Genomic DNA, 13,125 nt, shown 5'->3' on the forward strand with positions numbered 1-13,125 from the left:
TAAGGAAATATTTGTTCAGTTGTTCACATCAAAATGTTTAATTCATATTTATATTTTATATATTGTATTATTATAAGAAACGTTTAACGCGATGGCAAGTATTTAAATTCGTAATTCAATCGTCAATTTACTCGGTAGTATCTCTTAAAGATCTTCGCTCTCGTTTTTGAATGCATTCAATGTGTAACGACGCGATATGATTTTCCGCGCGAATTTCAAACAAATCGTATTTCTCATAATTTCATCACTCAATCATGTCGAGAACGAAAGATCCGAATTGACATGAATGATCGATTGTAATTAATTAATAGAAGACCACGAGTAAATTTCTCAGGGAAATTTACTCATGAATAGTTTCTTATTATTTTTTTTTTTTTTTATTTATTATTTATTTATTTTAAATCATAAATAAATTAATTTTTAGCAAAAGATTTTCAAATTTAGCATAGGATTTTTAAAATTGACTTTTTTTTAGATGAAATGAAAATTTTCAATAATTATTAAATATGAGTTATTGATCGAAACATATTTATGCATAAAGATCCATTAGAAAAATCATGTTTTATAACAACTGTATTTAATGACGTTTATGTACAATGTTTACATGGCAATACAGAAAATATTCTGTCAGCCCTATGTTTTATGTATCATACATGAATATAATTAAGCCGTAGCTAGTTTATTAAATCTATTAATACGACAATTACGATAATGTAGAACAGTACGAATACTTAAGGATCTGCGTTAATTAAAAATACTATAGGCATAGAAATGTATCGATTGTTTATCATGTACATATGCATATATATATATATATATATATATATATATATATATATATATGTACATACACACACACGTTCATTTTCGAATAGTAAAAACATTTTATTTAATTTTCAAATGACAATATGAACCTATTATAGACCGAATATTATAAAATATTGAGATTAGATTGATCTCAATTATTACATATACATACATTCATACATATACACTTAAACGATACGATACATTTCTTTAGAAATCGACTAATACATATACCTATGCTCAAATAAAAAAAAAAAAAAAAAAAAAAAAAAAAAATAAACAATACTTTAGTTCACATCTAACGAAAGTAACTTTTGATTTATGTCCTTAAAGTAATCAGATTTGTTAATAGTTGTCATGGCTATCGCAAAGTCAACACCTCGCTTTCTATACCATTTCATTTCTCTATACAGCACCTTATGAAAGAACATCTAATAATTATAATTAAATATTATAATTGTAAAGAATTAAATAAGTGCGTGTGTTCTAGAGAAACTACGTTCGGCTCTTCTTGAAAGAGAAAAAGTCTTCCTATAGAACGAAAAAAAAAAAAAAAAAAAAAAAAATAAAAGAAAAAAAGGAAAAAACAAAACAAAAGAATTAAAACAGGAAGCGCCCCAGATCTATGAAACACAAATACCTTAAACGTTATAACTAATCGTATTTTTTTTCTTATAGATAGTTCCTTAATTAAAAATAGATACAATTTTATAATATGCACATAGAAAATACATAATATAAATTTGTTGAGTAAGTAAAAAAAAAAAAAAAGAAAAAAAAAGAAAGAAAGAAAAATAAAAAGAGAAAAATAAGAAATAGAATAATCGTTCTTACAATTAAGATATTAAATTAAGTAGACGATGTATTTCGAGTTAGGAAACGTATTTCGATTGTAACACATTCGACATTATTACGTTTAATTCATCATTCGTTTATGGTAGTACAAAGATACGAATTGACTTCCTTTTCAATATTTCAATGTAAATTACTATCAATAAATATGCAATGGTTAAGCGAATATGAAATTATTAAACGATGTACGATGTTTTATATATATATATATGTGTGTGTGTGTGTGTGTATGTATGTGTATGTATATATATATATAAACGGAATAACATCGAAAATATGGCGTTACTCGTGCTAAAACGTCTTTTTTTTTGTCTGCGATCAGCGAACCGACCACTGGTAACATTTTATTTTTCATATTGCAGTTCGACCAAACACGAGTCTCACGTCTCAAAGTCTGAGTCTTGATCTCTTTGTTGGCGCAATTTGCTCTTCGCTTTTCTCGCCTTTGTCGCCATGGGTTTCCTCTTTTTCGGCTTCGGCATGATCTCGCAGCTGCAGCCGCTTCTTACCCTGATGTAGTCCAACGTCCACGTTGACCCGCTCACTGTGTTTCCAGGAAACGTTGGAAATCTGTGTTCCCTGTGATGGTGCCTCCTATGTTCTTCGGAGCCTCCCTGAAAAAAATGAATACATGTTTTAACGTTTTAATTTACATGTGCATATAATTACATACGTATATACGTATTAGATAATTCAATGAGTATACGATTAAATAGAGATTTCTTTGTTAAGAAATGTTAATGTCGACACACATGTTTTCTGTACCTTCGTTCCAGGATTCTCGACGATAGCGTAGGTGTATGAGAATTTCTGCACGCATCTCGACTGGTTACTAAGCTTCCGGTCAACGAACCTGCAGGGCTTATCGAGGACGTCTGGCCTGCAGGAGTACTCGAAGAACCTCTGGGCATTTTCGCCGTCTCGATAGAGCTCGACGTACATATCTTGCCGATTTCGACCGCCAACGGGCTCGACCATTTCCTCTATCGTGGGACAACAGTCGACTGCGAGGCCATCTTCGCCTCCCTCCTGGCGCAGAACCATCTGCATCTCACGGTACGTCATTCGCTTGTTCGTGTCTTCCAATGGCACCGTCCTGAAAATTATTACGTATACATAAGTCGTATATATAAACGAAGTAATTAATTATCAGAAAAATAATTTGAATCATTTTCAATACTCACCAGCGAGAGATATGTCCTCTGAAGGGATGCTCTCTGGATCTACGAGAGGAAAAGGATAAAGTGAGGTTGGCGGCAGCAAGCCGCGGGCACAGGACTGCGGTCAGCCAAACCACCTGCGAATAAAAAGATGATATAATGTGAGCATTGTCATCGTCAAATGTCTTTCGTTTTCTAGCTTATTATTTTTGAAAGCATTCTCGAAAGGAATTGAAATTTTATAGGAGTTCGCCACAATGGTAATCGAATGCATATGTATATATATATATACATATATATATATATATATATATATATGTATATCGATTTATGTTTTTAACATGTCAGGAGAAGAATAAGCGTGAGAAAGTACAAGAGATAGGAGATTAAAGGCGAACCTGTGTAATAAAGCACGACGTTAGTCACGCATCGGCCGTACGGTACGCGTATGAGCTTACGGAGGTGAAAACATTAATTCGGCTTATAATTTTTATGCAAAACAGGCCTCACGGCAAAGCCTCGGCGTTCTTCATTCACGAAGGTCTGTCCCTTTCTACTCGGCTCTCTTCACCTTTTTCCCCTTTCTCTTGTATACTTTCGATTTAATTGCGCTACGTAACTCTGCAACCAGAAACTGGTGTTTCGTTTTTCTGCAGCATCACGGTAGGATTCCCTTTTTCATCATTGTGAAGGTTAAACGGATATAAAGTAAAATGAATAACGCCTTGAGCGATAATTACTATATAATAGGTCGGACGATATTTTGTGCACGTGCAACACCCTTGTTCTTTTTTACGTAGTTGAAGCGTAGCGAAATATTGCGAGAAAGGTATACGTTCTGAAGGTAATATTAATGCTATCACTTTCTTGGTAATAAATTGAAAACGTTATCGTCTCGACTAACCGATAAAAATGAAATATATACTTATAAATTAATATAGTAATATAACAAGAATTAATATTAATTATTCAATTACGTGAGGAATCAAATGTCTCTATATCTGTCGATTAAAAAACTATATATATATATCTGTAAATCTATAGTTATTAACTACATAAATGTAGATGGTATAAATAACATCATGACGGACGAAGGATCGACTAAGCCAACAACCTTTCGTCGTAAGAAAGCGTAATATCTGTCTATCGAGTTACAGGAAGGCAAGTTAGAGCCGTCATTGGTGTAATTAAAAGAGAGAGAGAGAGAGAGAGAGAGAGAGAGTACACGCTTTGAAACTCGAGCCGCCGGTTGAAAGAGTGAGGAGACGTAGAGACTAAGATCGTGTCGCATCCTTCCAAGATTTATAGAAATGGTACAACAAGAGATAGTAGTCGTTCCTGTAAGAGCTTAATTGAGCCATCGTTCTTTGGGGGTGAACGGTTAACTAACTGGCGCCTCCCGTACGAGGAACTCATCGAGAAGGCAAGAGAGTCGCGTTCAGATTAAACGGATATTCACGCACGCGGCAACGGCCACACATCGAGTTCTCGGATCCTTATCGGATTCTTGCATCATTCGAACGAGCGAAAGAGTTCTCCGTTCGACTGGCATTGCTGCGATTTTAATCGATACTTATATGAACGTATCGCAAGCCATGCCCCATGCCAAACGATTCCCAACGATGTTTATCCTTAATTACTACTTCAGAATGAGAAAGAAAAAGAGATAAGGGGGAATATATTTCAGTATTTATTCGACGTCGAAAGGAAATGTCCCGTTCTTTATGCCATTTTCTTAACGCCCAATCTCCTTCGATTCAAATCATTATATCGTCCGGTCAATATCTCTGGCAAAGTTAAACGTGCTTTAAACATTGTCCCTCCCAAGACTCTTTAACGTTGACTCGAGATTATGCTAATTAAGCTATCAACGACGTTTCGTTCCAGTTCGATCTCGGTAACGCGTCTGTCGGACGTTCGTCGAAAAACGGGATTGATCTGTCTCTTCGTCTTTCTTTTCTCTTTCTTTTTTTCTTTCTTTCTTTCTTCTTCTTTTTCTTCTTCTTCTTCTTTTTTTTTTTTTTTTTTCTCTTGCGATACATCATCGCAAGATGCGAGCTTTGGCAACACGAGCGAGCATTCATTTCATCGTTCGTGATACACGCACCAACTGGCCGATCGTCTGGCAATTTTAACTAATGACGGTCCAACAATTCTCTACTACCTTCTCCCCGATTATTATCAATTCTGTGGATAAAGATTTACAGTCGCGATGTGTCGAGTGTACGAAGGTAAACGTAACGTACGGCATCTGGATTGCAAACTCGTTTTGGCTTTTAAGAGTAGAATTCTACGGCCAGAATTCACGCACTGATTGTGAAAGAAAAATATTATCGATTACGTAGCTCGTAAATTCCCGATCGACGACGATCGAGTTTAGAGAATTCCAAACTTTGATTTTCTATGGTAAATATATTTCGACGAGATTCGATGAAATTTTTTGAAAAACTTTGAACTTTTTTTATATTAAAATCAATTACATCACTTATATTGATTATTTTTTGTTCCATTTTTCGTCTTTCTAAATCGATAGAATCTTCAAATTTTTAAACGACGTCTACCACTTGAGATCATTTCCATGAGACGAAAAGAATGTTTTACGACGTGCTCGTTGTAAAAGTAATTTGTAGCGTAATTAGGGGACCATAATGTTACCGAGGGCAGTACGGTGGTCTCTGGTTCTGGCTTCTAGGACCAGTCCCAAGCTCGTATCTCACGAGTCCTGGAATGTGCTCGGCCTCATTGCGTTTCAGATACATACCTACATATAGGGTGAACCGATAACATTCAAAGAACCGGGACTTGTATTGAAAAGGCCGCTGCTTATCGCCGGACGTATTTATGTTTCTCCATGCCATCCGATCTCTTACGTGCAAGGCGTGTGGGATCCATCCGAACCGTGTATTTCGGTGCATTGATCTCGATCTCGATTTATCCGATTGACGCATTGCACGTCATTGCATTTTATTCATGTACGAATACATTGAAATTTTTGGAATTTTTGCGTTTAACCGATGACGCGATAAAGTTTCTTTATTTTTATTTTTATTTTTATTTTTTTTTTATAAATGTTACGAATAGAAAGTACTAAATTAAAACTGTCCAATTAACGGGAACATTGATAACCAAAGTAAATTGTCGTTTGATTTATTTGGAATGTTACATCGAGATTGAATTTAACGTTTTAAAGAGAAACGTAATTTAAGAAAAAAAAAAAAAAAAAGGTCGTTGACCTTTTACTGATAGAACAAACACATTCGATATATAAAGACTAATGGAAATTCAATCGAGACGCCATGACAACATTAGCAGCGATAAACTCACAATTCTACAACGCCATCGGAACGGAGATTGTTAGGTGAACAACAAATGCCTGAAAAGCATTCTCTCCTTTCTATTGGCCGCAAATTTTTCACACGTTCGTCGGCACGATAGTGCGATTGGACAAGCACGAAGTAATAATTTATTAGTCTCCACGAGTTACCGTTTTTGTGTTAGGAAACTATGCCGTCGTGTATTAGCAGCAGGTAGACTAGGTTGGCAGGGTATATATATATATATATATGTATATATACATACATACATATGTACATACGTATCTCTTTGTATCGGACGTCGTAATAATGCAATCTCTAGCATAGCATAACTTGGAGCGACATTCCTCCAACGAATTTCGGTGTAATTATTATTAACAAGCAAGAGCTTGTGGGTCCGTTGTAAATCAAACTTAACGACGCACTTAACGACGTAAGAATCTAACGGAACATTAGTGGAGATTCACCAATTCTAGTCATCTTCGGAGCACTCTTTTTCTCTCTCTCTCTCTTTCTCTCTTTTAGGAATTATCATTTCGTTCGTATGAGAAAGTTATTCATCGTACGATATTTAATAATCAATAATTGTAATCGCCCATGCGCTTGAATGGCGATTCATGCCGAATTAAAGTCCAAGAAAAATGTCGAAAGACGGATACGCATTATTAACCTTTGCCTTGGCAATAATTAACAATAGTTTACAAGATAAACCGAGGGAAGATGAGCAGCTCGTGTATTTACTCAGCCGTTGCCAATGCAACATCTCCGATGTATCATTAGCATAGTCATTGTACGCGTTATGGGAAGGACCCAGTGCTCTCGACTTATTGCAAAGTGCCAAAGGTGATTTCAACACCGTCCTTCCGTCATTGTGGCACATTTTGCGAAATGGAGAAAGAGACACTCTTGAGTTCTTCATCATTTTTGATATTATATTTAACCATTTCACTTCGAAATATTTGTCAGGGATTTCTTTTTATTTTTTTTTTCTTTTTTTCTCCCCCCCAAAAGTAAAGAATGTCTCGCAGAATCGTTTACATAGTTAATATTATAATATTGATAAATGTATTTGAAGATTATATAATGCTCGTTAGAACGAATATATAATACTAAATCGTATCGCGTGTCTTTCGGATTGGCACGCGTCGCACGCGTCGGAAGGGAAGGTCCTGTCGCTGGAATGAGAAACGTTGGAACCTGTTGTAAGGATATTACTCCGTTCCTCTCGAATGGTAGCGTAGCTATTCGAAGCACGAGAGCCTTCGACAAGGAGGATTTTTCCTCGTGGAAAAGCAAACAGTGTAGAGCCCATGACAAACGGCTACTATCGAGTGCCTGTTAGAGATAGTAAGAAGAAATGAAAGGTCCTCGAATGTTGTGCTCCAGCACAATGAACGCTACCGAGTGGCTCGTACGACGATGACCGGTCTACCACTGTATTCTTTTCTTTCTCTATCTCTTTCTCTTTCTCACCCCACCATCCCTTGAGAAAGCCCGCGGGCTGTTTAGACAGCGAACGCTTCGCCGTGTGTTATGATTGACGTGTATAAATATTTGGTTAGTCGCCTTGCCGTTTCATGCGTAAATCGTACGCACGCGGCTTCTAGAAGCGAGCAGCGTGTCTATGCGTGCACGTGTGTATGTGTGTGTGTATATATATATATATATATATCTCTCTCTCTTTTACTATCTTTATCTAGGCATTTGATTTCTTCTCTCTTTCTCTACTCTTATGATGTACACACGCGTGACCACCACGAACAGGACCTTCTTTTTTCTATTCCTCCAGGCGAGAAATTAATGACGTCTCGTGGACAGACTCGTTACGCTCCGCGTGAGACTCTACGGACGACCGAATGTCGTTACGTAGAGTGTGGAACGACAACGAGAAGGAGGAGAGATCAGACCGAAATCGGTCGAGGATATGCCGGGAACGAGTTGTCGACCATAAATTCTTTGCCGTCTACTCGACTCCGTTGCACTTGCTGGATATTCTTGTCCAGCGAAAGATTTTAATGAGAGAAGCTTGATTGAAATTAACATCGTGTGGGAATATTTTTATCAGATTTTTTCTTCTTTTCTTCTTTTTCCGACAACACATGTTCCAACCTATTTACGAGATTCATACGGTATCATCCTATTAAAAATTATTTTTTCCTAATTTAATATTGTCTTAAATATATATTTTGATTTTTCATCTATGAAAACATACAAACGTACATCTACACTTTGTAACACGTGCACATTTGGATTGGAAATAAACGATCGTACATGGTAATTATTTCCTATCAACGGCTAGTATTACGATTGGCCTGTAAAAGTGAACAAAAGTTCATTCCAATTGGTCAATAATTTGTCGTCCGTAAAGCTTGCAGAATCTTTCCTCTCGACGTTTAACATAGCTTCACTGACCCCTTAAGTAGCGTTGCATGTTATTTCACGTGGCTAATATGAGTCACCCTCAGGTAGGAAAGGAGTTTTATTTCGCAGGGCATTCCAAAGATATCGGATAGTATCGCATAAAGGAAAATACAAAGAGTAAAAGCACATAGGAAAAAAGCGTTTCGAATGATCTACGAGCTCGTATTTCGTGGTACGTTTCATGGATCCTTTTCTATCGCGAATCTCACTGCGAAAATCCCTTCGTAAGGATCAAAGCCCAAAGGCAATATCCACCCACGATATAGTAAATCATTCGAACGTTAGGAAGGGTTCAATCCGTGTGCGAACAACATGGATCCACCTCCTTTTGTATAGCCAACTATGATTTGTAATATATTATTTTTGAATTGTTTTAAATTACAGGCTCCATGACTACGATGCGCAACCGTGATAATAGGAGAAGGGCGTCCATTCGGCAATATCTCCTTTCGAGGCTAAAAACCTTGTTGGATTCTCTAGAAGCATATAAGAAGAAGAAGAAGAAGAAGAGGAGGAGGAGGAGGTAGGAGGAGGGATCGAACCTTATGCAAATGCAACAACGTTGCAAACGACCCTGTGAAATCTTTGCGAGTATGGCTTAACTTAACTTACCGTAAGATAATCGAACGACTACCGATGATAATCCAAAGACAACGGCGAATTTAAAGGTAAATCGCAATGGAAATTACTGGTAAGCTTGTCATTATCTGTCAATACATTTTACGCCTATCGAAGATAACACTATTTACCAGGGAATTATTTCAACTTTCTTGGTATTTGGACGTTCGAATTTTGTCAAATCAATTTCGAATATGTTATTATCCAATAGATCCAACTTCTCGAAGCTTTGAATAATATATTAGAAATTTAATCGTATATTCGCAATATATTTTCTCTATTGAGGAGAGAGGTTAAGATCGAAATGTCAAACACGACAGAACGATTTGGGATTCGTTCATACAGCTATCATCAACGATCGCGAAGTGTTTGCGTGGGTAGACGATTGATGAGTCTGGGAGACGCTCTCGTGTACGGTGCCTTTGAAATCGATAAAGCGGTAAAGAGTCGCTCGAAAATATGAAATAAATCAAGAAACGTAATACGTCAAACAACTAAATACTAATTTACGATCGTTATCGTAGTACCGTGGATCTTGGAACTCGTCGTTCACGGAGAACTTTCGTCTGTTATTGGAATAATTGTAGCAGATCCGCAGGTATCATATCGCGACTCGTTCGATATCGGAATGCAATATCTCTCCTACGATCTCTCATCTCGAAAAACGGGATCACATTTTACAGCTGCTACATCCTGTTGCTTGTTGGCACTCGAAGCGACGCAGAAGAGGAATTTTCTAGGAAACACGTGTGTGATTTAAAGAGCAATTGTCGATCGGCGATGGGACAATTTCTCGAGAATTATCGTCTCGTCGTTTCTATCAGAAGGATGCGGAAAAACAGGTCGCCGTCGATCGTTCGAAATCACGTTAAGGAGATTATTTATTGGAAATATTGGTGCCGAGAGAACGATTAGCATGCTAATGCCATTCGCCCATTCGCTCGTTCATAGGTGCAACTTGGTAGATACATTGCCGGTGTCGGCTAATCTGCCATTATTAAATTATCCATGTGCACGTTCGGGACGACGATGTGAACGCCGTTTATCAATATCGTTTGCTACGCAAACGCTTCGAAGCTACCGATCGTTCCTATCCTTACGTTAGCGTTTAATATTATGTAGATAGCAGCAAGTACGCGAATGACGATAAGGATACCTGTTCATTTCTTACCGAGGATCGTCAGGAGTGTGAATCACGCGTGTGTTTCTCAACAGTTCCCTTCTGTTAGCTTTCATACGCAACCCTAACGCAACTGAGAATTAATTATTTTCACGATGATAAATTGGAAAAATTCACGGATTCGTTTTTATCGACAAATATTTCTAATTCACAAAGCTAAAGCTTTAGATCAATATCGAGATATTGTTTCTATACGGTTCATTAGAATAAGCTACTTTCTTTCCTGATTTGTAAGACGTCCACTTTGCAAATTATAAGCCGTACTTTTTCCCGATCAGTCGGGAACCTCTTTCACGATTACCATAAACGTCGCTCGATTGATCGTTCTATCGAGATACCAAGATCAAGGTATAGTGAATTGTGCCACATTGAAGCTTATTTGAAAGACTTCAAGTTCAAAAAATCCAAGTCAAAAATTCAATCGAATGAACTTTCTTCTACTTCGTGTCTCGCGCGATTGTTGAATCTCCGTCATCAAAAGTTCCAAATTTACCTGCGAATACGTCCTTGAACGACCTGCGCAGATGAGAAAGATCAAAGCTTTTATCTTGAGACGTCTCGTGAGGAAATATTTTGAGACGGAGAGAAACTCGTGGGCAGGTGCCAAGAGGCCTACGAGGTGCTTGAGAGTCAAGCTAACTAATTCAAAAGTCGGCTTTGAGAAAATGTGAGGAGGACACCCAACTGCGTGGAAAGATATAAAGAAAGAAAGTCGTGCGAGCGAGTGAAAGAGAAGAGAAGAGAAAGAAAAAGAAGAGAGGGAGAGAGAAAGAGAAAGAGAGAGAGAGGACCAAGGACGAAAGATAGTCGTATCGAAATCATAATTTCGAAAGTTTATCGATGCGTTCCGTGACAGAAATCTGTCTGTCTGTCTGTCTGTCTGTGTTTGTGTGTGTGTGCGTGTGCGTGTGCATGCGTGCACGCGCGCGTATATATTCGAAAGAGACGAAGCTCTTGAAAAGTACTTACAGCTCTATCCGTGAATGTTCGTTCGAGCGTTTGCAACGCAACGCCGGCGAGCCGTATAAGACAGCTCGATAATATGCTAATAATACTCTCAACGGGCGGTAATTTATGCTCATTATATCCGGCCTGGATATTGTAATTATTGTTTCGTTCAATGTACTTACCTTCGAGGTGTGTGCTATACAATGGCCACGTTAAGGGGCGTGCACGAGGCGTTTATTGTTGCATTAAACACCACCGATCGTACTCGATTTACAAAACTGATAAGGATAAGCACGCGCTGCTGATTCGTTTGAATAATTAATTTATGTTGTATATCGGTGGATACAGAATATAAGTTTTTTCCTTTTTTTTGGTTTTTTTTTTTTTTTTTTTTTTTCTTAAATATAACAGAGCAATTAGATCTTCGTATTACGAAATGAAATTTATTTGAAAGTGTTTAATTGACATTTTTGTTGGAATTCGTTATGTTCTATATTTAACCGAATAACTTGAGAAATATTTTATCTTCGATGAGATCGGTAAAGATAAAGAGATAATAATAAAAAAAAAAAGAAAAAAAAAAAAAACGAAAAAAAAAAGAAAGAAAAAGAAAGAAAGAAAAAAGTAGACTCACCGCGACGAGGGCGCTGAGAGCTTCAATTCGCATAGTAGCTGGCCAGGCCAGCGGGGAGGCCGTAGGTTCCAAGCTTGTGGATCGAATTCACGTATCGATCCTCGATTGTTATTATCGAACGGCGATCTCTCGCGTGCGATTTCACTCGGTTCGAAATCCAAGGATGGCCGGCCGATAATCCGTTTCTCCGGGCTCCTCCACGTCGATTTCTCGTGATCCGTCGGGTCGATTCGGCCGTGACATGACTACCGCACCGATCTAAAAAGAAAATTTAAACATTATCTGCAAAGAAAATCAATGATATAAAGATCATTCGATGACATCTTTCAAATCGAATTTCTCGCAACAATCTGATTTTTCAGATTGTTCAAAAAGAATCACGAATGATAATCGACGCGATTCATTCATTGGCTTTTTCAACCGCAAATTCAATAAGAAAGAACGATTGGCTAGTTAAACAATAATCATTATGAACATTGGACGTCAAAGGGAAAGATGTTGTACGCGAGGGAACGATTTGCGTTGGTTGTTTGGATCGCAAAGAAAATGAATATGTAAATGTTGAACTCACGCGACAATCTTCGATATCGTGACAACGTACATAAATCGGACTTTACATCGGTTATATCGATAGCAATCTAAATACTTGCACGCGCGGTACAATGAAAACGATGCCGGCGAATAAAAGTCAAACGTACACGACTGTAAATTATCGTCTTACCATAGAATATCTGTCGTCGAGGAGACGACGATGTCTCTGAAAAGGATTGGCAAAGGTATGGAAAGATTTTCTGAATTTCTAAATGGAATAAGAGAGAGACAGAGAGAGAGAGAGAGAGAGAGGGAGAGGGAGAGTGAGGGAAAACTAGCGGCACTTTATTGACAATAAATAAGACCCGCTCTAATCTCTAAACGCTCTATTCTGCCACCCGCGCAAAGTGCATGCCGTTCACATGCACCCACGAAGACGTGATTTCACCTTTTACACGACGATGAAAGAAAAGACAGAGAGAGAGAGAGAGAGAGAGGGAGAGGGAGAGTTTCTTTCTCTCCTTCTTTTTTTATTTTCAAAGTTTAACGAACGGATCAGCGTGCGTGCAAAACATTAAAATACCTCGTCATTCTTCGGGCTCCACCACACTCGTTAGCATAAATTCGTTTCGCGAGAAAAGAAGAGCTTTAATAGCAACA

The 13,125-nt window shown here is 37.7% G+C and overlaps 1 protein-coding gene across 2 annotated transcripts in view; it reads right to left on the reverse strand.

Moving 5' to 3' along the window:
- Nucleotides 1-1,114: 1,114 nt before the first annotated feature.
- LOC118443507 (uncharacterized) overlaps nucleotides 1,115-13,125 on the reverse strand; it is a 63,480-nt gene continuing 51,469 nt past the window's right edge. For both annotated transcript variants that reach the window (XM_035870595.2, XM_085658341.1), the window contains exons 2-5: nucleotides 11,935-12,192; nucleotides 2,844-2,956; nucleotides 2,425-2,755; nucleotides 1,115-2,273 (exon numbers count right to left, since the gene is read on the reverse strand). In XM_035870595.2, coding sequence (XP_035726488.1) covers nucleotides 2,040-2,273; nucleotides 2,425-2,755; nucleotides 2,844-2,956; nucleotides 11,935-11,967 — 711 coding nt within the window. In that variant the 5' untranslated portion in view covers nucleotides 11,968-12,192 and the 3' untranslated portion in view covers nucleotides 1,115-2,039. The remainder of the gene's footprint in view (nucleotides 2,274-2,424; nucleotides 2,756-2,843; nucleotides 2,957-11,934; nucleotides 12,193-13,125) is intronic.

This window comes from Vespa mandarinia, chromosome 7 (assembly GCF_050613455.1).
Source record: "Vespa mandarinia isolate Hongniang chromosome 7, ASM5061345v1, whole genome shotgun sequence".
In the NCBI taxonomy this organism is placed as follows: Eukaryota; Metazoa; Arthropoda; class Insecta; order Hymenoptera; family Vespidae; genus Vespa; species Vespa mandarinia.